This window comes from Pipra filicauda, unplaced genomic scaffold, assembly GCF_003945595.2.
Source record: "Pipra filicauda isolate LSUMZ 115617 unplaced genomic scaffold, ASM394559v2 scaffold334_size1588553_pilon, whole genome shotgun sequence".
NCBI classification, from domain to species: domain Eukaryota; kingdom Metazoa; phylum Chordata; class Aves; order Passeriformes; family Pipridae; genus Pipra; species Pipra filicauda.
In genome coordinates, this window is record NW_024104459.1 from 651,785 (window position 1) to 676,780 (window position 24,996).

Consider the following 24,996-nt stretch of genomic DNA (forward strand, 5'->3'; position numbering starts at 1 on the left):
ATTAAAGAAGACTGAAACTTCCCACATTTAAACAGCAGTGCTGCCCATCAGGAATGCAAGTAGCCACTTCATATTAGGGAGATATCAAGTGGCAGGAGCACTGGAAGATAAAGCCGTTTGCAGGGAACATTTAAAAGCCTCACAAACATTGTCTATACACGGGAAACAACTTGACAGTTCACAAAAACGGCTTTCTAAGTGTCATTCCACAGTGTGGATTTCACATGAAAATCTTATAGTCATAAGCTCTATGAGCTAAGGAAAGAAGCACATACATTCACACACATTTATGTACAAACACACACATACAAAATTGGTTTTGATTCACAACAGACACCAGTATACCCTCAGCTTTAAAATAACGCAAGTAAAGCACCTTATATCTCAATTCCACATTGATTTCCATGGTTATATTAGTTTCACCCAATTTAAAAGACAGCTATTAAACAAAAGCACACTATTCTTCAATTTTAAAAAAATCAATTGCAACTTAACTTGCCAGTTAGCCAAGTTAGGAAGTAGAAGAGGAATATATTGAACTCTAAAGTATAGACTTAAAAGGGGAAAGTTTTTCTAAATAATTTTCTTTTTTGATAAGGATCTGACAGTACAACTGTTAAGCTTTCTGTGACTAAATAAGTGTTATGAGTCAGAAAATGTCATTTATTTTCACGGGAAATCCCTTCTACAACATTAGTATGGGGACAATATGAAGACTCATACTTGCTTGCATCTACAGTGTCAGAATTTTATTAGGTTTGAGAAAAGCAATTTCTTGTGAGTTCTTGTGATTGACTTATACTTGCCATGGTTCAGGAGACCAAATCTAATATATAATTATAGCAGCCAGCCACCCAATTTTAAGCTATAAGCAAATTTCAAATTGAGTTTCTAACTTGTTTTGAAAAATATGCTTGACTTCCTAGCAGATGATTCCAGAGTATCCCATTATTTTTTATTCCTGACTTTTTAAGAGTTTATTGCTGAAAACACATAGCGGTCAACTGCAGGACTTGATTCAAGCTGGGGTCCAATGTACTGCATACAAACCAGACAATATATCGTGTAATTCTTCCATCTTAGTCAATAAATCATCTCTTTTTTTGCTTGAGCTAACAGCTAGTTCTTGATGTTGATAATCTTAAAAACTTCCTTAAATCTAAACTAAAGCACACAAAGACTTAAGATAGTGGAAACAAAGGAAACAGGTACTTGAATCCTACATACAGAACAGTTTGATTAAAAAGCTCAGACAGCATGCAATTCCATTCATCTGAGAAAAAAAAGTTCATTTTAACCTAAGCTGCTTACTCTCACATCATGGAGGGTTTCGTCTCACCAGGTTACACTGTCTGTCAATGGAACAAACAAACTTTGACTTCAAATGAAAATCCCATGTGTAGAAGTGTACTTGCGGGTACATGCATAAATATATGCATAAATTAAAAAAAAAAAATGAAATTTGCCCTATGGGCAATGAAATAACTAGAAATGGCAAAGAAAAAAAGAAATCAGATCCTCAAAGGTGTATTTATAATTAGCAAGAGCCTATCCAGTTATGGAGATTCTGGATTCCAGGAATATCCAACCAATCAACCAATCCTCTGACCCAGACTGCAAGACAAGCACTAGCACAATGAAAGCATGCTCTGACAAATGATAAAGTAATTTTTAATTTTTTCATATCTGTAAAAACCAATTAAGGCTGATGCATATTTGAGGATTATTTCAATCATTCTGTGGGAAAATTATATAAAGTGCAAGAAAGCCAAGTTTTCAATTTCCACGACATGAAATTCATTCTGATTACTAAATGCTGTGTTCTAATAGAGGTGACCTACTTTTTAAATACATGTGTTTTTTTTAAAATAATTCCTCTGAGGACAAGCTGAAGTTCAAATGAGGCTGTGATGTAAAATGAACCTTGAGACGGCAAAGGATGGAAAAGATCAATTTTTTTTTTTTGCCCTCAATGTGATGTGGTATCACTGGGAAGAGAAATACTTTTTGTAAAGCTGCTCTTTCAATTGCTCTTATACCTTCAGGATATCTCCTCCCTCAATACAATTTTTAAAAGATTACATTTGCTCTTTCTCAACAGTTTTTCAAGTTGGTGCATTTCAAAAAAAGTTTACATGGGAAGCCTATGAACTGTTTGTACTTTTTGCTGAAATGTATCAGTCATAATTGATATTTTGTGAAATGGACTTAGCAGGAGCTAAAGTTTCAGGTCTGTGCCAAGGCACAGCCTCTTGTTAGACACTACTAGTAACAGGTGGCACTGCCAAGTGCACTCATTTCCAGTCCTCAGAAGGAAAATGCCAGGTTTTTAACATCACTAATATAATTGCACCTTTTAACTCACGCTAGCGGTTTATTGTATATTTTGATGTGCCAGTTGGTATTTCAGAAAAGCATCTAAGAGAACACAGCACCCCAAGGCTAAGGATCTGCCTGCTGGAGAAGGGAGATGCTACACCAGACAACAGAGCTGCCTCGTATGCTGCTGCAGAGCCATCCCAAAATCTTATGGGTTAACTGTGAAAGGAAATAACCTTTCTAAATTTTGGTGTACCAGTCCTTGAAGAGGTTCTATAAGCAATAAATGCAGTCTTCCATCCCTAAAACACAGGAAAAGGCCCAACATTTAATGCAGCTGAAGCTCCTCTGGTGACATTACTACAGACACAAACAGCCAGAAAATTTGATATGAAATATCTCCCACCTGCTTGTTTCTCTCTGTTTCTGGGAAGAACTGCTAAAAAAGCTGTCAGGACTGATGCAAACTGGGTCAGCTACTCAGGCCACTTATTTCAGCCAACTCCGCATTTATTTCAAATCCAGTAGTGTTAATGAGATTAGTCATTCCTCTGATACATTGCAGGGAGAGGTTGGAGGATTTTTTTCTCACTTTTTTTCTTTTTGTTCACATTTTCTTCTTCCAAAATAAAATTACACATTTAAAAATCATCTCACTACTCATAAAAGCAGGATGCCTGTCTTTCACTGCCATGACTAATACTCTTGCAATCAAATATTTAAAAAAAATCTGTAAGAGCTTAAAACCAAGCTCCAGAGATGAGGACACAGATATTTATGTATCAAGCCTTACTTGAAACAGTATCACCTATACAATCATAGGAAAAAATTTCCACAGGGTCTAGAAAACAGTTGCAGTATTAGCACTGAAAAGGCTTTGGAACAGAAGGGTGGGTGTGTGAGATGAGACTTGGGTACAGATGGAGGAGTAGCAGAACTTAAAGGACAGGTGCTGCAGATGAAGTTCTCATAGAGATCATGAGAAGATTACACTAAGGAAACCAGGTCTTAGTAGCAAAAGTAGAAAGTGTATAGAAGTTAATGGACAAGACACCAGAACTAAGAAAAGAAATATACATAGCAGATTTTAATCTTGACACTGATTTAGTATTTTGAAAATTAATCTGAAATCTCACTTCCATTTATTTCAAATCTAGCACCCCCACCATGGGTGTATAAAAAAACCCACCAAACTTCTCCAAAGAAACAAATGAGCAAGCCAGAAGTTTATTTTCAAATTGAATTAGTTCCATATTGTGCCAAACACTCCCTCTTCACCAGTGAAATAGAAAATTAGTTATGATGGGAAATAAAAGGAGAATGAATTTCAGGGTGAAGATACACACAGACACAAAGTGACTCCTAAAGAAGAAAGGTGGAGGTCTAAGAACCTCCATGGAAAATACAGGGTGCAGTGAATATAAAGACTGATAAGACAAACAAAATATTCAATGGCAAAGGCTACACTAACAACAGTCATCTTTGTTGAAGAAAACAGGATACACAAGAATCAGTAAAAGCAATAATGGAAGCAGCTGAGGGTTGTTTACAAAAGGTACTTTTCATTTTACATTTTCAAAGAGGTTTCAAATGAGGAGTGACCCTGTTATCAGGGCAACATATCCACTTCTGAGGGGAGCTCTGCACTCTGGAAAAGATACAAGCCTTTGGAAGTCCCATGCATGGCACCTGCAACTATTGTATCAGTCAAGATTTTCACCAGATTTCCTATTTTCAGTACTCATACCTAATCAGAGAAAGACTTCAGCTATAGAGCTAACCAGGGGGCACAGAAGACTACATTCAACTGCCATGCTTTCTGCCCAGCTGCTGGCAGAAAGCCAAACATCAAGGAAAACCCCCAAGTGAGCAAGCAGTCTTCTTTAAAGGATTAGGACAGAAAATTAATGGACTAATGCATCTCTTACTGTTAAGAGTAAGGCAATCAATACTTAAAACAGGCATTATACCTTTCATATATTGTCAGGTCAAGAGGAAAAGTGTAGGAGAATGTTCTTTTGACCATGGCATCCAAATAAAGGGATGTGAGGCAGCAATGTTTAAGGCACATTGATTGTTGCTAGGGTGTGGGATTAGATGCATTTTGTACACAGCATTTGGAGAAATTTAATTTTTACAATATGCTAAATTCAACAGCCATACCACACGGACCAAACTCTCTTTTAAAAGGGCACAGTAGCAGAACATGCACAGAATCCCATAGCATATCCTGAGACCACAGAAAAATGTAAGCTGCTATGCCACAAATTCCTTTTTTTTTTCCCCAGTCTTGCACAAAACCAAGGCATGGGGTGGTTGGGGTATTTTTTTTGTGGTTTTTTGGGGTGGTTTTTTTTTGGTTGGTTGGTTGTTTTGGTTTTTTGGTGGGGTTTTTTTGGTTTTTTTTTGTTCAGGAGATAGAATCAACCCAGAGAGAGAAGACAAAGTCAAAAAGACCAAACCAAATAAGAAACGTGTGCCTCAAATAGAAATGCAGTTACATTATGAGAAAATACGAAGTCAGACAATGACTCTTAGTATTATAGCGAAAGCATGTTAACACTAATTCTGCCATCTCATCCTTTTTTGTGCTCTAAATAAAGTCTTTAAATAATATGACCATAGCCAACATACAGGGATCTTCCCTTGTATTACTAAAATGTTGTCCAAAAGGTATCACTAGGCAAGAAAGAATTTGGTGTTTACATTCAATAGCTGGGGGCATAGAGGCCAGAAGATTTAAAGCAGGAGATGCAACACCATAGATTTTCTAGGAATGGAAGAGCTCAGGACGTAAAATAAGTGGGAAGAAGTTAGACTTGCTTAATAAAACCTTCATTGCTTTGTCCTCCCTGCTACCAGCCATTGCTTCACAAAAACCTAAATGCAGGTGTGACTTGAAAACGTGCATGCTAATCAGTATCCTGATAAGGAATGCAACACCACTACCACGAATACTGCTGGGTGGCACCCCAAATTAATAGAGCTATCTAACTGTTTATCATCTCATCTTTAAATAAATGTAATACCATCAATTAGGCTGTACACGTTCAACAGATACAAGCCACAACACCAAAACTAAAAATTCTTGAAAGAATAAAATTTTGATTCATCATTACATTCTACTACATGGACTTATATTCAAGCCCCCTGTTTTGAAGTTTCAGAAACAGCTCACAGAAACCTGCTGCAATCTCCACATCAGTCAGCTTCATGGCTAAAATATCATGACAAATTTTACAGTGGTTATCTTCAAGGACAATGGGTAAAACTTTTTTCTTCCCCTATCCTAGACAGGGTTTAATTCTTTATGCTTCCTATCTGTCTCTGTGTACACTTGACCATTTCCTCTATTTAGATTTCTAATGTATGCATGATATATATAAATTGCCTTTGTTTAAAAAAGCATTTGGACAATGCTTCAAGATGTATGGTTTAATTTTTAGGCTGCCCTGTGCGGAGTCAGAAATTGGACTTGATGAACTTGTGGGTCTCTTCCAACTCAGTGGTTTCAATGATTTATTTGGGAAGAATAGATACACCTTACTGCATAACATTAGTCTTGGAAGAGTTCAAACCGTCTCAATTATTATTGAATATATAAGTGCCTACAGTTAAGTTTTTGCTCATTTGGAATTATGTTCAGGATAACTGTGAAAGTAATAAATGAAATAATAGCCAGTGTTTCAAAATGTGAAGTACTTCATCCTGCATAGAACTTACAGGAAAGGTGGACAACTTTTTCCTAATACTTTAACTCTGTGAATTTGGTCCTATACATTTTCTATGTAACAAAATCAATGACTACCAACCACTCAGTAAACTCCAGAAATAAAACTATACATTTCTATTTTCACATTAATAGGCACACATCTCATTTTATAAAGCACCTGTCTCAAAACACACTGTTAATCTGAAACCTACTTTATGATCTCATACTATACCTATTATTTTTGAACACCCCACCAGGCAGTAGGGTAGCAAAGATGATAGTGTGTTAGTGATAGAATTACAAAGAGTTTCCTGTTATCCTACAGTAACATAAAAATAAAGGCACACACCCACCCACGCTGCTGTCAGTGAATCAATCTTTCCTTTGGCATTATCTGTGGAACAAAGAATAGCGGCTGTCCATATTCTTAGGATAGCTTACATACAATCTGGGGTAAGATTTCTTTCAGCAAGAAACACACTGCCCATGAAGAAGTCACTGAACTTTTCTCCTGAAGCACAGTTACACAGTTATAATTACACAGTAAATCATCTAATCAATGCCACACCACAGAGCAGCAATAAGCCTCAACTGTCCCTGAAAATGACAACATGTAACATCTGCTACAGTTTGCAAAATCATACTGTAGGGGGAGGAAAAAAAATGCTACTCTGGGAATCAATCAATCAAGAGTTCATTTAAACATAGGCTGGAAACAAATGTATGCCTGATGAATGTAACACATTTGAAGTATATGTATAATAAAACTATGAAGTCAATTGGGTCATTTCATTGGAAACCACAGAATTAGTTAATAAATACTACTTCTGAGAAATAGGCAACTAAACTCCACATGAAAATTATTTTTAAATAAGCTTAAAAAAAATAAAAAGAAGATAGGTAGTGCCTGTGTCCCGCCATTTAAATTTGGTACACGTCACAAAACAGCCCTACCTGGAGCTGTGAGGTTATGAATACAGCACAGCTCTGATTCTCAAATAAACAAAAGGTAACTTCAGCAAATTATATTCAACATGTCATACATATGTATTACTTGGTTTCTTTTGCTGTTACATCTGAAATGGCTGAATTGATGACACTTACTAAAACATGGACCAACAAAAGAGCCAAGAAAAAGGAGCTTCAGGTGTGCTACAACTAATTGCTCCATACTGCTAAATAGCTGCTGTGATATGCACCGCCTTTCTAGCAGGTCAGCTAGAGTTAGTTATAGAGCATTGTAATAAAGTTTCATACTTCCAACCCCATCAGACACCTGTACTTGTAAATCAAATGAGGAAACCAGGAAAATTCTGTAATTATATACTTGATACTGCTAAAATTAAAAACAAACAAAGAACAGGAATTATTTTTTCAAAAGGAATACAAAATCAATTCATTGAGAGACCTGTACACTAGATACAGATTAGAAAAAACAGAATAATCAATAAATTGAAAACTAAGTCAGTACACAAAAAAAGAGGTATGAGGTCATCTCCTGACTTTTAAATTATTTGTACATCTCAAGCAGATAGGTCAGTAAAGAAAGCCCTAGGCACTAAATAATACAAATCCATAACCCAGCAAACAAAACCAGAACTACGAGAGTTCAGCTGATTTTTGGCAGCAGGAAAAGAAAAAGGAGTAATCTAAGTTTGTACAAATGACTCTTTTTTTCAAGATATATCAAAGCTGACATGTAGATCACCTGAGAAGTGTTTGCACTGCAGCAACTGCTGCTATATAATTGTCAGCCAGGCAACTAACAATGTTTTCTATAGCATGAGATGAAAACCAACTCAAAGGAACTTGCCATAGAAACTAAAGCAGATGTTTACTTTGCTTTTAGCACTGTATTTGCCAAAAATATTTTGAGATCAATTGGTTCTAGCAGTTGCGTACAAAACCCAACATAATTAAAAATCTATTCTATTGCCTTAAAACATATGGGGGAAGTACACAGCCTGGGCTGTACATCAATCAACACCACACAACTTGCTCTTCAGAAGTTGTACAAAAAGATCTACAAGTCTTCTACAAATACAAAAAGGTCTACTTTCAAACTGTCAATTGCCATTAAAGTAATGTAATACTTTTGCAAACCTAGAATCAATCTGTACTATGAACAGATTTTTTCAATGCTAAAGGATTTTTCTGGTCCCCTTAGTCCATAAGATAGTCTTGTTACTGGTCCCTCAAACTGTAAGTGTTTAGAACAGAGTGGTAGAGTTGAAACGATGTCTTGCTGTGCTTCTGGAAGTTCTGTGTAGTTTAGGGGAAAGTGAGCAACATTGCACATTGCAGCTATGGATGCTGCAGGTTTTACTCCATGCCAAGAATAACTTTTTTTTTTAGCGCAACCAGTATCAGTCATTTTAGGCTTACAAATTTGTCATTGCCAGTATAAAGAGTTTTGAACTACTTGCATTTGTAGTCCAGACCATGTTTATACTTTGAATCAGCCTGAAGACCCTACAGCAGTCACGTAGCTACAACAAGCCTTCAAAGAGGACAAAGTACAGGAAAGTAATAGTCAAAATTAGCCTTGTACTAGAGCATCAAAAACACACAATGATTTTTTCTAGGTCACTTTCTTATAGTATAGCTAGTACTCCTAAAACCCGGAAAAGAAAATAATGCTGACAACATCTCAAGAAACAGTTTTCTCCATCTCAAGACTACAAAGAGCTAACAGAGACTTTCTACATGCAGTTCATTATACATTTAATACAATTTCTTCCCCTGTTACAAAAAGAGAATCTGTGTAGGCCAAGCTAAATCGGAAACATGGAAGGACTTCAAGCTCCAGAAGTGAATTTTTAATCAAGACAATTATTGTTACAATTAGCTCCTTAGTTGTAACATTTGATGCAAGAGCCTATTAATCCATTCAGAGCAGCCTGAACTGGCCTGACTGCACATTTATTTTTCTCCAACATCACAACCCTCACAATTAGGATGAATCCTCTTACACACATTGCAAGCATCCATTCAGTGGAAGATTAGTGTAATATTAAGGCCATCTGAAGTACAGAAATGAGCAGCACTGAATGTTTTATTGTGCAGCCATTTGGTTATGCACAAGAGGGAACAACCCAGCCAAGACATCTGGCACAAATTACCATCATTGCAATTTTTGCATGACTTTAAGAACTCTGGTCAGCACCTGCATGTCAACAAGAAAGTCACAATGCGATTCCAGGGCCTATTCTTAAGGAAAGCCAGTCTGGCAAGACTGAAGAACCAAAATACCAATCTGCTTTGGCACAAAATTAAGCGGGCACAGAATACTCCACCTTCCTTATAAAGCTCAATATTACAAGGCTAAATATCCAGTTACCTTTTTTTTTTAATGGAAAGGGTCTATTTAAAACAATATTCCTCCCCCTGTTCATAAACCTAGTATGATAGTCAAGAGATACCACTCTACCGATTGTAGCTGGCTACACTCTTTTTCTGTCCTGGCTCAGAGAAGCTGAAGAGCATGAATTAAGTCATATTTATGGCTGTCCCAATTCACCTACCTGATATAGGGATCCCTCCCAGACCTGTGCTGTGTTGTGGTGGGAGATTCAAGTCCAAGAAATTACTATTTGAGGTGGGATTTGCTGTGTGGTTCAAGTGCATGATGCTATTGCGTGGGAAGGCCATCCAAGGATAGCGAGCTGCTTGGCCTGGAAAACTGAAGGAGTTGTAAACTGCTCGATGTTGCTGAAACTGTGGGAACCTCTGTGGCATGACTGGAAAGGTGCTACTGAGAGAGTTGGCATTTGTGGGTGCAGCAGGATGCAGGAATCCAGAGCCTGGCCCTTTGGCAGTTGTAGTGTGTGGGGTAGGGTTCTGAAGAGATGTGGGCGAAAGGGAAGGTTGGTCTTGGACTGACAGTTCCTTCTCAATCAGGTCTGCTAAGGCTTTGCGGGTGATGTCAAAGGGGTCAAACCCTAAGTCGTCCTCTTGCTGTTTGGAGGAACCAAACCCAAAAGCTGCTTGCCAGTCTGTGGAGGAGGATACTGGTATAGTTTCTGTCAGAGAGGAAAGGAACAGGATTTAGAACAAGAATTAGTAACTATTTATCCATATAAAAGTTTTAGTCTGTGTATCTGACTGTGGTCTGTTATCTTTCATATAATACTTCTTTATACATTCCCCAAAGACACCTTATTCATCAGCTTAGAATGCCATTTTCAGATCAAACTGTCATAGATTTCTACTAAAGGTGAAGTGTTAGAACTAGCAAATAGTATTTTTACTGCAGAAATGCTCTGTTCCTCAACTACAGAAAAACCTTATCAAATAGCTATTTTCAGTAATAAAACCAAATAGAAAGTCACCAATATACACTCACTTAGAACCTTCTTTACACCCATATTAATTCATGAAAGTGTGAACAAGCAGAGTTTAAATAAGGCTGTTATTCAGTTAAGTATTTTGCTTTCAGTATGAAAGCTGAGCAAGAAAGGTGGGCAGGAGACGTTCCTCCTCAAAAGAAGGAATCTCCGAACAGTGGTTTAAAAAACCAAACCAAAACCAAACCAAAACAAATCCACAGAAAATTCCCTACTCTGTATCATTATGAAGAAAACAAGCCGAATTCTTGAGCAGAGATATTGATAAAACAAAAAAAATAAGGAACTGCATTACAAGATACCGTTAAATATTTTGACAGTGTTGCAAAAAAAAAAAAAAGGGTTATCAGAAATTGCCTGCATTTTCAATTAATACTTCATCTCCTGATACTCTTAATTTTCTTATTCAGGTTCAGTGAACGCTGGGTCTGCTTTCACAGTATTTTCCTCAAAACTGTGGTCATGCAAGCTAAGTACAAGGGTAGTATCACTCGCAACATTAACTCCCTCTGCTGGTAGGGACCTGGTCTACTGCTTTAAGTAGGTTCAGTATCCTCTCTTAGAAAAGAAATTTACACTTCTATTCTTACTCTAAAATCCATGACAATAAAGAGTTGCTTGATCGACAAAAATTTGTCCTCTGCATTCTTATTTAAATAGCAACCACCATTTTATATTAATTACGATCTCTACTACCTGCAAATTGTCTCTCATTGCTACTTAATCCTCACAAAATTGGTACATAAAATACTTTAGCAGCAAGTAATTCCCTTGGTAATAATATTGCTTACAAACAGATAATAAAAAAAATAATATTGCTTACAAACAAATTATGACATCCAGAAGCAAGATAAACATCAAAAGATGACTAATCACTAAGTAAACCAACTCTGTCATAAGGTAACATTTACATTCTATTTTTTACTGATAATGTTTCATTTAATTTTCTAACAATTCCCTCAGATATATAATTTGTAAGCTCTTAAATACTGGTAACCATTCCCAAGACTATATAAATACACCTAAACCCGTGTTTCATTCATATGATGTGGTATTTCATAGCAAAGTACCTGGAAAATACAGGTATTTTTCAGTTGATGCAATTAACCATATTTTTATCTTTTTTGAATTTATAGAATATCACTTCAGAAAGAGAAAGATTAGGCACCTTGAGGTAACTACACAGGATACTAAAGAAAATTCTGAATTCTACAGAACAGCTTCTGGTATCAGAATTACAGATTACCAGACCGATATATACTAAACCCTGTATTTTCTTAACTCTCAATAAAAACCTTTAACATTAAATACTAAAGCATACATGTCACATCCTATTATTTAGACAGGCATGTTGCTAAAAAAAACTAAAATAAGCAGTCTAGTAATTTAGTCATACAGCTTGAAAGGTCTGTAAAGATTCTTTTAGAAGCAACCCTTAGGTCAGTGCAAATCATTTGTAGTTAAGTGGCAAATTTTAACCATTTGTGAAGGGTGAAAACACAGTATGGAGCAAGTCCCAGAGTTTTAGGTTCTGCACAGTTTTAAACCTCAGCTGCAAAAGCAAGCAATACCCAGCCATATAACCTGTGTACATACCTGATGTGAAGAGGCTCTGTGGTTCTGGTGCTGTGGGCCAGTCACTTGAAGTCTGTGGAGAGCTGGGGAATGGAGGAAGCCCACTAGGGATGGGATTAGGGTGCCGGAAGTTGTCAGAGAAGAGTGACTGTGATTCTGTTACAGCCCCTTCAAAAGGAGACCGTGCACTGTGATTAGATGAACTGATGGGTATAACTGGATTGGGTTTTGTTAAACCAGGAGGTGGTGAAGGTGTGTCACTGTTTGTTATCTACAGGCAAGAGAGGAAGACAAGCAATTAGGATGAGTGTTATATATAAAATATTATTCACTAATTCAGATGAAAAATTTCCTCAAAGTTTTTGGTCACAATTAGGTTAGCTATATAGCTCAGCACAAGGTCAAACAAAAATCAATTTTGCAATTGCATTTTTAAATTTTGTTTAAAATTATGATATACTTCAGAAAGTACTTGGTTCTCCAACTACAAATTGCACCAAGTCCTCAAACCCAATTGTTACTGTCACAGCATTTATCTTTATGTCTTACCTGCTGAGAGCTGTCACCATTTCCTATACTGAGAGAATCTGAAGGTTTATCGATAGGGCTGCAAAAGTGGGAGGGGAAAAAGACAATAAGACACTCAAGTATTTAACGTGAATATCAACATTTGCTTTCACAGTCGAAGACAAGCCTTAAAACAAAACCACAGCAAAATTAATAAGTAGAAATTAAGAAGGAAAAGAGTCCACTTATTTTTTATGAGACTGTTTTTTTAATCATAAGCATTCCAATCATTTGTCATATACTGTAATACTTCTTTCCACCACTCTCCAATCTGCTTGTTGACAGCTTAAAGGAACAAAAGAAAAGTTCTGAACATGTTCATAGCAACTCTATGCCATATAAAAACCCAGGACTCTACTGCTATGGCAGTTATTTTGTAATAGTCCGTTCCATCTATGATACTATTGGAGAGAAATTTGGGAAGATTTATTTTCCAAATATGCAAGTTTTCAGTTCCCATGCAAGTCCTAAATAAATCTGGGGAGAGATAAAACATTAAATTAACTGGTCCTGGTGGCAACAGCCTTTATGCTTTTGACTAGCAGAAATTAGTTCCAAGGTAAGAAAACTGAGTTTTGAGATGAGAGAATGGAAAAAAGACATAGCATAAAGAACTGCCCAAAGTAAAGAGAATATAAGATACAGGAGAAAACAACCTCAGAAAGCTATTCACTGCAGACTATCATGACTTGGTTGATAAGGCACATCTCAGGATTCAAGATACTGACAGGCATCTGTGAATTGCCTTATTTATGCTAAATAGCACACTAATGAAATGGTATTAGTTAAAGTTCACACTAAAATCTTAGCTTTAGAACTTCAAAGTACTCTCATTTTTATCTACCCGTAAAAGATGATGCACAAGCATCAGGCTGTGCAGACCAATACGCAGATCCTATAAACAAGGACCAGAAGAACATTAATTTCAGTTCCATTAAGAGGCCACAATGGGATACAAGTCAAATTACAGCCATGATGTGTTAGTACAAGACAAATACATGTAACAATTTTTCTTAACTGGGTGCAGACTTCAGATTTTACATACATCTGGTTTTCCCCTTACTGCTGGAAAGTTCAGCTACTGCATACAGCCATATAGTAAGGCCAACAATTCGTAAGATTGCTTCCCCTCATCCCAAAATGACTAGTCGAAACCCAGCAGAACTACCTCTTCATTCTAAACAAACTGTGTAAGAGTAATCTACCCACAATTTTTTTTGCGAAAAAGACTGAGTCTACCTCTAATAGACAAATGAAGTTGGAGTATTTATGACTATAAAAGAAAAATCCAAAGAATACACTTGCAAACAAGCATTTCTCCAGTGAAGATTTACAAATACTTTCTATTCAGTGATCCAACAGCATGAATAAAGTTCTTCTATTTGAAACAAACTGCTGGTTGGTAATTTCTGAATAAAGCAAAAACATTTGCTGTAGACTCTTCATTACACAATAAATTCTGATTGTAGAGCTGATATTCCAGTCAAATTCTTTTCCTACACCTAGCAAAGTCACAATGCCGCAGTTTCAAAAGCTATGTGGTGAGACAACTTTTAATGACAATCTAAATGGTGGAAGTGTTTATTATACTTGAACCTGCCTAAGGAGCCTTTAGTTGCAAGACAGGCTTCCAGCCCTCAGGAAACCTGCTACAATAATTTTACTTACAGTTAATACATTTTTTTCAGGAAAAAAGAAAGCTGTACATCGCTGAGACGCAACCACAGGCTCTCTGATCACTCCTCAACAGGACTACCATTAAGCCTAACAAGAAGGTACCACTTTCAACAACACTCTCAATGTTAACGGATTGGTTCAACACTGATTTAAAATTAAGATCGGCTACCTAATCAGAAACACCATCCCTTGAAATATTAGGGTTTACCTTGTTGCTTTCCCATCCAACCTCTGAATGAGCCTAATCCGTATTACCTCAAGGGTCCATAAAAAACAAAACAGCATGACTATAGACTAAGATTGGAACTGCAAGTGATGCTTAAGATGGAAGAGGACACTAGTTCTATTCAAGGAGGGCACCAAAGAAGAAAAAAAATGTTGGCTGGCAGTAAGAGCTTACTGAACGCAGATGAATTACTTCCTCTACACAAAGCAGCCTCAGTTGAATTTGCTGCCCTGTTGTTCTGTAACTGAGTGGTAATTGGGGAACCCTTACCTCTGTAGTTGTGTTTCTGGAACACATCACTGTAAGGATATGACAGATATTCAGCCCTAACATTTAACTTCCCTCTATTGAAGCTTTTCCAAGTGACAAGCCTCCTGATGTACAGTGAATAGTGTGCTACTTTTGTGGAAGCTTCTGCATAGAAAAAAATGAAGGGATCAGCTCTGACTGGGACCATGCAGCTGTACAAGCTGTTGAACCCCTGGTTATTCCATTCCACTCAGCCCTCACCTGCAACATCACTTACTAACTTCATTTTAGGGTTCTCCTGCACAATCTGCCAATCAGTCTTTTTGACATGGGCTATGCTAAGCACAGCTTTTTGTGCCCTGATCAGGATTTGAATCCAGTCTCCAAGCAGAGAGAGACTGAAGAACCATTCCCTCCACACCAATCAGTGAGAGAGAAAGCAAGCTATCTGAAGTATAAAAGGCAGCACAATTACCCGAAATCTGAGTCTGCACCATCTGGAGTCATGTGTTCTGGGTCTGTGCCATTTTCTAATATGGGAGGCGTTTTCCTGTGTTCCATTGTTAAACCGTTGGCTGATTTACTTGAACTCTGTAATGATGGCCAGGCATCTTTGTTATTATTGTTGGGTCTGGAAAAAGGCAAGAGTAAAATAAAAAAATAAAAAAAAAAAAAAAAAGAGTTCAAGTTATGAAGAAAGTGTTTTAAAAATTGTAAACACTGGGGAAATAAATCCTTGTGCCAGACAATCTATAAGAATAGATTTATCTGGATATTATTTCTCAGATTTCAAATTTTAAAAAAATAATTAGTGAGATAGGTAGCGTAGAGAGAAAACCAGAGGGAATTCTGCTTTCTTTGCTGAATAGATAGCTGCTCTGCCAATGCTGAAGTCCAAACTTGTCCATTTGGAGGAGAGAAAAAATATTAAAATAAAAATTAAAAAAAAGCCATCAACAGTTCAAGTGTCCAGACCTCTGCATACTTCATTTGGAATTACTTGCTTTAGCCCTGAAGTATTTTTAAGTTCTGTAAGTCACGAGCTAAATCTTTCTTTTCGGATACATTTTATATTCCAGGCCCTATCAAGCCTGGCCACAACAGATGAAGTTTATGTTTTACATCTACACAAGACTCCACAGCTTTGCTAACAGACCATGAGACCAGTCAGACCACCACACTGTTCATTCAAGTTACTGCTCCCCTCATTTCCAGCTTAAAGCCATAATTACTTCCTTTTTATAAAGTAAAAATAAAGTTCATTTCAGAGTGCACATTAGAACTGAAAGAAGTTCGAGAGGACTCCAAGCCCAAGTTTTGCTGAAAATTGTTATATTCCATACAAATTGAAGCAAGATGGAATATAACTGAATGCATTCAAATACAGTGTTATCTGCTAACCCTGCAATTTTATTATAAGAGATCTGCTTTTGTGTTCTTAAGTTTTTATATTAACTCTAGCTTTTCATTTGCTTAATTAGGAGCTGGTTTTAGTGTCCAAGTGCTGCCTAAGGATGAAGCTTTCACAAAAAAATTTTTATAACATATATGCCCCTCCTAATGCTGCCCTTTATTAGTATGTTCTTATTACATGGTCTAATATTTACTCCACATCTTTGGGTCAATTTTGTAATTTCAATATCAGCATCTGGAAATTCCTGTAGCTGCTTATAGCAACATAAGTGTTTCCTACTCCTATTCAGATAAAATTAGTAGTAGTAGCGACCCTCAAATCTCAGTTAGTGTGTAAGATTTGCTGTTCTGAGTCCATCTTTTCTTATATACCTATAAAATATGTACACAGATGAGAGCCTTGACCTGAGGTACAGATCTCATCTTGGCTTTGTACACATTTGGACTAAGAGATATCAAGTTGATCAGATACAGAATATCAAGGAATGAAGACATCAGAAGCGCAATGTCAATAATTTAATATTCTCACCCATACAAAGGTGAGCTGTAATCTAGATATATCAGGAGTTTCAATCCATTAGCAGATTTATTTTAAATATGCAAATTTAGGTCCAGTGCAGTGTATAAATGCATATAGCCATCTCTATACTAAAACTAACTTTAAAATGTCAGTTAGAAGTCAGTTTTGCATCCAAGGAGGAAGGCAAAGAAATCGGTTTATGTTTTGGTATGGGGTTTTGTGCATGTGGGTATTTTTGTTTTGGTTAAGTTCAAAGCTACATGCCTCTGAAGGGCTGTTCTCTAAAAGACCAGCAGGTGCTTAACAAGTGCTTTGATTTGTGGCATAAGAAAGCTTTAATTTCAGTTCTTTAGGAAAATGTCATCAGGAAAATAAAAAAAGCTTGATCTGTTTTAAACGTAAAATATATCTCCAACTGAAAGAGAACACAGTCACTATGATTATCACATGACATACCAAGAGAAGCATAGACAAAGTGGTACTGGGTGATTTCAACAGTTGCCTTTAGCAGAAAGAAAAGGTCTGCAAACAGGACTTTTTGAAATAGAAGACGACTGCAGAAAAACTTATCAGTGTTTAAGAAGCTGTTTTCCACTACTGGATATTTATAATTAAACATCTGCTACTTAGAACTCAATTTCTGTTCAATTCCAGAATGAATCAAATCCTGTACCCCAGAAACATAAGAACAACCACAGATTCGTCAGAGACTCTGAAAAACTGCCAGAAATATTAATATCATATCAACGAATCATACAAAAACAAGAACCCAGTAGGGTAGAAAGTTGTGAAAGAGAACAACCAGTTCAAAAGCTACATTATGTACTGATGGGATGGGACTTGAAGAAACATGTCAAAATCCCAGCTGCAAGAAATTCACTTTGCAACCCTAAACGTGGTGTCTAGCCATTATCAAAGAACAGAGTCCATGTTGTGATGATGCTGCACAGTGACAACAGAAATTAACTCCAGACCACTTGATGCCTTTAGAGTAACATGCCATTTTTTCCCTTAAGTGCTAAATGTTAGCACCACAGACTGGCCAAGTTCCAACTCCTAATTGCTCCCCAAAGGTTTAAAAGTTTGCTTCAGCTCCACACAGAGCATTCTTCCCTTGATGGTATAATTTGTTTTGCTGGGATCTAATGAGGTTTCATATTAAAATTATTTCAGACTTTGAGCATAAAATAATCAATACCCAAATGCAAGAACTGGTGTATTTGCTTTATTTGCTGCACTTCACCTTCCAAGTCAAAACTGAACCAGTGTCCAAGAAATATGAAGTGGTACTGTCCTTAAGAAAAAAGATCCAACTGGAAGTCCTGACCACTTGCAGTCAAAGAGCGTATGACACTTCCTTCAGAAGTTAAAGATGATAATCCCAGTACACCATCTAGGATACCAGTTCTCAGAATTTATTCAAGCTCCACTGGTAACATTTTAGATTCAGTACCCATTTTCTTGCTTAGGTTGCTATGCACTGGCAAACTACTGTCTGAAAAAATCAGCAGTGGATAAACTGCTACACAGCATAAACTCTGATTACAAGGCCAAGGTGCATATCAGGTGCAATCGGACTTTCACATTCCACTCTGCCCACCTCCTTTGATTTTCATCTCCATAAAAATAGTACAAGAAGGAGTGGAGGAAATTGTCAACAGTTTTTATTCCTTTGTCTTAAATATGACATTTGAATGAATAATTAAGGTCTAGTGACCTTAGACTTCCATTTATCTTTGTGTGACTATATCCTCATATGGACAGAAATCTTTTCATAACTTACTGAACAAACTACTTCAATGGAACATTATATTACCAAGCCATAATAAGTGATATCTGCAATTAAAACATAGTGAAAAAATATATGGACTGCACTACAAATCATGATGTATAAAACACAAATCAAGACTACAAGGTGTCCCAGTTATGAGAGTACAGGCTGCGTTCATAACGACACCATACCAAGAAAGAAGACATCTGGTCTTTCACAAATATTATGCACTTTTGCAAATAGAAAACACGAGATCTTTTTTCAGAATAAGATTATCTTTTTCTGAACTACTGATCCAAACGCACACAGCAGAAACACATCTTCCCTAAGGAAGCCTCACACTCACTTTATATTAGAAGAAAGTGGTGCATGTGTTCTAGTTCCAGCCAGGACAGAGTTAATGTTTGCAGTAGCCAGGAGGGGGCATGGTCAGGACCTGGAGATTATTTTATACCACCTCATTTTCCAGAGATAGGGATGGAGTCCCTTCTGGGTCACATTGCATGGCGGGAGTGGTCAAGTACTCTTGGGGTTTTCTACAGGGTGAGCAATCACTTGTGAATTGTTTGCCTCTTTCTTAAGACAAGACGGTCTTAAGCTCTGCCAGGGGAGGTTTAGGTTGGATATTAGGAAGACATTTTTTACAGAGAGCAATCAGACATTGGAATGGGCTGCCCAGGGAGGTGATGGACTCACAGTCCCTGGAGGTTTTTAAGATGAGACTGGGTGTGGTACTTAGTGCCATGGTCTAGTAACCACGGCGGTGTTGGATCGAGGGTTGGACCTGATGATCTCGAAGGTCTCTTCCAACCCAGTTGATTCTATGATTGTACCCTCTCATCGGTATTGTTGCTGTTACTGTTGGTTGTCTTATTTCATTGCTGTTTCCAGTAAATTGTTCTTATCTCAACCTGTGATCATCACATTTTGTGCCTCCAATTCTCCTCTCCAGCCTGCCAAAGGGGAGGGGGCAGGAGGACAGGGGGAAGTGAGAGTGGTGCATGGGTTTGGAGTAGTTTCAGTGGGAACACTAAACTGGAGAATACCATTCCTAAACCACAATATGTCCCTCCACAAAGAAAATCTGTATCAGAGTTTATCACATAATAGGTACTAAAAAGAGCAGGCAACTTAGGGAATGCAATAGGAATAAGAAAGTTTTCTTTCAAATAACCAGAAAGCAAGCATGGTCAGTTAGTCCATCATCAGTACTTACGCATCATACCTCTGCAGTGCTGTCACTTTGTTCTTGTTCTTGTCAACTGTACCCGTAGATAACTGGAGAAAGTTGGGGTTTAGTTTGTATAATTCTTGCAGTAGTTTCTGTTCATATTCCTGGTGCTTACCCGCCTAGGAAAATAGAAACTCACAATGAATAAATCCTGGTTTAATATATATTTTTATAGTTATAATATTTTTATATACAATATATATATATACATCCCAAAGCTTAATAATTTAGCTTTCACAACTCAACAGGTCACTCCTGCCAAACTCAAAACAGTGTTTCTCATTCTCAGCACAGATGTGATCTCAACAAATCTAAAGCTTGCCTAGAAATCACTTGGATGCACCTACCAATTTATAATTTCTGAGACTTCTAAAGAAGAAAAATAGCTATAACCTTATTAGAACTTGATACTCAGTTCTAATTAAGAGCTTCACAATATACCTTAAAATTCACAAACAGCTATATCTCCAAGGCAGTCTGCATTTGATATATCAACCCTACCAAGCTTTTCAGAGGATGGGAAGGAATGAAGAGTTCCTCTTAAACCAAAATTTCTTCCACAACAGAATTAATTTTTTTATCAGCTTAATAAAACAGCTGAGGTGGTCTGAGTGTTAACTGTGATGTGACAAACAGTATATTCTAAGCAATAACTAATATATCATTCTTTTTAATAACTGAAAAACTGAAATATTCTTTGAATCGATTGAGAACAATTTCTTGCTTTCAGAAATTGAGGAGGTCCAATCCAACTCTAGAATATTAGAATTTGGCAAGGAAGAGAGTATTTTTCAGTCTAGCTTGCAGATTACACTCTGGGGCTAAATATATAAAACAAAACCAAGAAGATCTATGCCCACATTTAAACTGACATCTGAAACAAATTCAAGATGAGCATTCATGTTTTTTGTAGGTTGTTATGACACTCAAACCTAGGAATTATTACTTGCAAGTTAAGTATTGTTATGAGTTCAATCAATGCAAAATAGAACAGTGAAAGTGAAGTTGTCAACAGGTTTTATCTACAGTTTCTAGATACTAAAAGATGTCCTTTAGCAAAGGAAACAAGTGCCGAGATTTATGGTCAGGTCTTCTGAATCTTAAGTCTGAAATATGCAAGTTATTATCTATCATTTCTTCAGTATTGATTTCAAAGTTCTCACACTACTGGTACACCTAATATTTCACATTTTTTTCATTACTTAATTGCCTTTATAAATGTGTTAGGTAACACATGAAGGGAGAGGCAGTCTAAACCATACTAGCCCTCTACTGATCTGTGAACTGGCTGTTACAGCTCAGAGAAGAGATACTGAGGTTACTGCGAACACATCTGTGAAACTGTTAGTTGATTATGCACTAGCCACAAAAAATGTGCTGGGCATCATTAGAAAGGGCATTTAAAATAAAAAAACAAAACAAAATGGAAAAGAGCATATACCACACTACATATAAAACACTGAGGACTAACAAATTAAATTTTGTTTCCCCCACATCGTGCACCTGAGCTCTGCATCTCAAGGAGGACACAGAAGATACAGAGAAGGGCCACAGAAATTACTGCAGAAATGGATTAACTGTTTGACAGAAGTTTACAAACCCCGAGACTGATTTGGAGAGAAATATGAGAGAGATAAGATCAAGTTTTGTACATCACAAAGGCAATGAATCAGGTGAATAAGAGTTTTTGCTTTCAGTAAGTATTCAAGGTTAATATTAAGGGAAACTTGACAAAACTAACTGGACAGCAGTTTAACATGGGTAAAAGAAGGCACTTGACAAAACAGCTGGTGAACTGGGGCTTGCTGTCACAAAAGTCTATAGGGTTGACAGTATCAGGTTCAAAATGGATTAAACAAATTCATGTCTGACAGCTCTATAAAAAACTAAAAAGCCTAGACAGGAAAACACCCTCAAACATGTATAACATAACAGATCTAGGTGGTGGGAGAAATACAGGGAAACAAACAGGAAAGGTGGCCTAATTTGCAACTTGTCCTTGAATTTTACCTTCTATTGCAATTGTCTGCAATAAAATATATACCATAGGGACTATTCATCTGAACTGGTAAGGTAGTTTTTTAATTTATTAAAATGTAGCTGAAGTCCTCATAAATAACTGCTAAGTGTTTAACAGATATGAACATTCTTCCTTATTCTCTGGCTTACATCAGCCTAACACATCAAATAAATTCTACTAGAACAACATTTAGGCTGGCACTAGGGGTGGGAACTCCTTGCTTCATGGACAGACCATGTGCAAAAATTACAGCACAAATGCAAGGCTGGCATGTTTGAGATTGAGTTTAAAAGCTTTACCACAGAAAGATGGAGGCAGACCCAAAAGGCCTCAGAATGCACTGCTTTTGAGACAGTAAATCTATCCATTTACTCAGTTCCCAACCCCAGACAATAAGCATTTTGATGTTGCGATAATAAAAAGAATCCCAGTATCCCATTATTTACATGTTATTATAGTTACCCTCAATGTTTCATTTGCAAATGGTTTCTATACACTTCACAGAGTAAAAAGGATACCCAAATTCAGAGAGCGTGGTCCATCACAGTACAAGAGTCAATCCATTGTAACTGTTCACACACACAAATGCTACAGCAAAACCCAGATCTGCACTAACTTCTTTCACAAAGATCTGAAATAACATATTACCTTGTACTGGTGTGAAAAAAGGGCAAGTAGCTAACGCAAGGTTACTCAAATTCTTGGCTAAGATTTTTATCTCCACCTTTTTGCCTCATGAATACTCATCATACTTTTCAGACTTTAAAAGCAACATGCAACGAAAAAATTGAACTAACTGTTCTCTTCCAATATCCAACTGGATAATCACCTTTTGGATTTCAAAATTAATTTCTGCCATAACATTCAGCAAATGGCTACACTACACAGATTAAACCACTGACAGTAAGACATACATGCCATGTTTCATGTGTTTCCCATTCATTAGACTTACCTGCATTTCTTCTTTTGTGAAACTGGCTGCTTCATCACCTAGTTCATGTAGATACATGCAGTCTGGTTTTGGACACTGCATATTTTTTAGAAAATAACTGCAATATTTTGTTGTACCTAACGATGCCTAAAGGAAAAAAAATCATTACTTAAATACTGGAGGTTAAGAATGCCTTTTACCATGTAAGTTAAAAAAAGCTGTATTCCAAAAAAAAAAAATTTGTCACCCCAAGATTTGGAATTCCATCTTAATATATTTTTTGACAGAGATGGAATAAGAAGTCCATTTGTAAGAAATCTATATACTTGAGGATTAGATAACTAGTATGCATTTTTATTTTCATCCAATCTAAATAAATGCCAAAATAAGAGCTCAGTAAGTATTTCCATTCATAATCATAAGGAGATAAATAAGTAGCAGGGTCAGGAAATGAATGTTAACTGGATTTTCTATAGCCACCAATTTGGTCAAGTCAGCCTGAATACCTGTTTACATGGACACCAACAGGACAAAACTTTGATTTCTCAGGGAGCTTTTGAAGGTGTGGTATATGGACTACAGAAATGCTTTGTAAAAGCAGTTTATACAACAAAAAAGGCACTGCGAGAATGCAGAGGTGGTGCATCTCTGTCTCAAAACTTTTGTTTTAAGAAGTTATCTGCTAACGCCTGCTGGAACCTCACTGAACTTCCACGTTGGGATTCGTGTTAGGAAAAGAGGTCAAAATTCAATACACTTATTCAGCAACACAGGCATATCTTTGCAAATAAAATTTTATACTGTGCACTGATATTAGTGTCCTAGAACATACACGTAAGAATGTAAAAATATTTCCACCTTAAGTGTTCTGCCGTCTACCACCACATTATTGACACACTGTATGGCTCTGAGGGCATCTTCTGACCGGATGTAGGTTACATATGCACTGGCACTTGGACCCTAGGAAGAAAACATACACTATTTATTATTTTTCTTTCCCCAGACAGATCTGATCATTAAGTTGCCTTTTCAGCTGCTCATTTCATAAACTGGTATATTCAAGGCTCAATGTTTTTAACAGGAAACTGGCAAAAAAGGTAGAATTCATAAAAACTCATATGTGAGGCATAAAGAATGGAGAAAAGAAGAAATGCATTTAAATGTTGCTTGAAAGTTCTAAAAATACTTAAAGGCATTTTATCCCCAAAATGCAGATTAGTGAATAAATGCCATATTGCTGCTTCTTCAAAAGGTTCTCACCACCTCCCAATTTTCAATCTTTCTACATGGCATCTTGCATCCAACTTTGAGAGTCTTGTTGGACAATGCCTCAGTAACTTAAAGTAATTTGATTCTTGCAATGTTGTTTGGTTTTGGGCTTTTTTAACAGTCTTTAACCTACTGCTTAATCAGAAATAGGGGGCCCTGGATTCACTTTCCACACCATGTTATTTCCTAAAGGAATTAAAAAAAGAAAAAAAAAAATCACAAGGGTCTCTGACTTACCTGTGAGCCTGCATATGACGTGCTGTTATTAATGACAACTTTGTGTATTTTACCAAACTTCCCAAAATATTCTGGTCGTTTCAACACCTACAAGAAAAGAAATTTAAAGTGGTATACTTAAAATTCATACAGAGATGTACCAGTCTTCTGTGAAACTGTGCAAAAAACCAGATCTCTCCTACAAAGAGGAGGAGAGCATGTAGATTTAATTTTTTTTTCCCCCACATAAAACATGATTACTTGCAATACAGAGTATGGTGATACTGCAGAACTTTAATGATGGATATTCCACATTTTATATTGTATTTTAAAAAACACTTTCGGTACTCCAATTACCCTAACCCTACCCTGGCAAGATATGTCCCATACTGCATGAAACATTTCTGTATTTATCTATTTTATAATTTGAGGGGGGGGGGGGGGAAGAAAAATCACATTTATTCCAGTTTCAAAATAATTAATCACGTTAAACTTTCATTCAGCTATATTAATTACTAGGTACAAAATGCTGAATCCTGACTTACTTGCCCCACTCTGAAGAGAAAAAGAGTAAACTAACTAGCTCAAGATAGTCTCAAATTGTCTAAAGACCTGACTAAGTGCAGGAAGACAATACAGGAAAATTCCCAGGGCAAGAAAAAACATTTCAGAATCAACATCATGCAAAACAAATGAGTGAACATCACAGCCCTAAAGGAAGAAAAAATACTCCTGTCTTGCCCTTCCCTGAATCAGTTAGTAATAACACACCACTTAAGGATCCTGTGCAAAGCAGGAATATCATCATCATATTAAACAACTCTGCTGAATAACGGTCACCTGGTGTGCCAATGAAACAAACTGGCAATATATCAGACACATTTATACAAAAAGTCTTTCTTTTTCCATTCCTGTGACGGAAGAAGGTACCAAAGTACTGGCTACTCAGACTGA

The 24,996-nt window shown here is 36.8% G+C and overlaps 1 protein-coding gene across 7 annotated transcripts in view; it reads right to left on the reverse strand.

Moving 5' to 3' along the window:
- The window catches only part of CNOT4 (CCR4-NOT transcription complex subunit 4), an 80,912-nt gene that overhangs the window by 7,737 nt on the left and 48,179 nt on the right, over window positions 1-24,996 (reverse strand). For 2 of the 7 annotated variants that reach the window (XM_027739197.2, XM_027739192.2), the window contains exons 4-11: window positions 24,064-24,150; window positions 23,416-23,517; window positions 22,579-22,704; window positions 19,592-19,725; window positions 15,147-15,302; window positions 12,502-12,559; window positions 11,974-12,223; window positions 9,556-10,053 (exon numbers count right to left, since the gene is read on the reverse strand). In XM_027739197.2, coding sequence (XP_027594998.1) covers window positions 9,556-10,053; window positions 11,974-12,223; window positions 12,502-12,559; window positions 15,147-15,302; window positions 19,592-19,725; window positions 22,579-22,704; window positions 23,416-23,517; window positions 24,064-24,150 — 1,411 coding nt within the window. The remainder of the gene's footprint in view (window positions 1-9,555; window positions 10,054-11,973; window positions 12,224-12,501; window positions 12,560-15,146; window positions 15,303-19,591; window positions 19,726-22,578; window positions 22,705-23,415; window positions 23,518-24,063; window positions 24,151-24,996) is intronic. The other 5 variants (XM_027739199.2, XM_027739196.2, XM_027739198.2 and 2 more) reach the window with 3 other exon arrangements.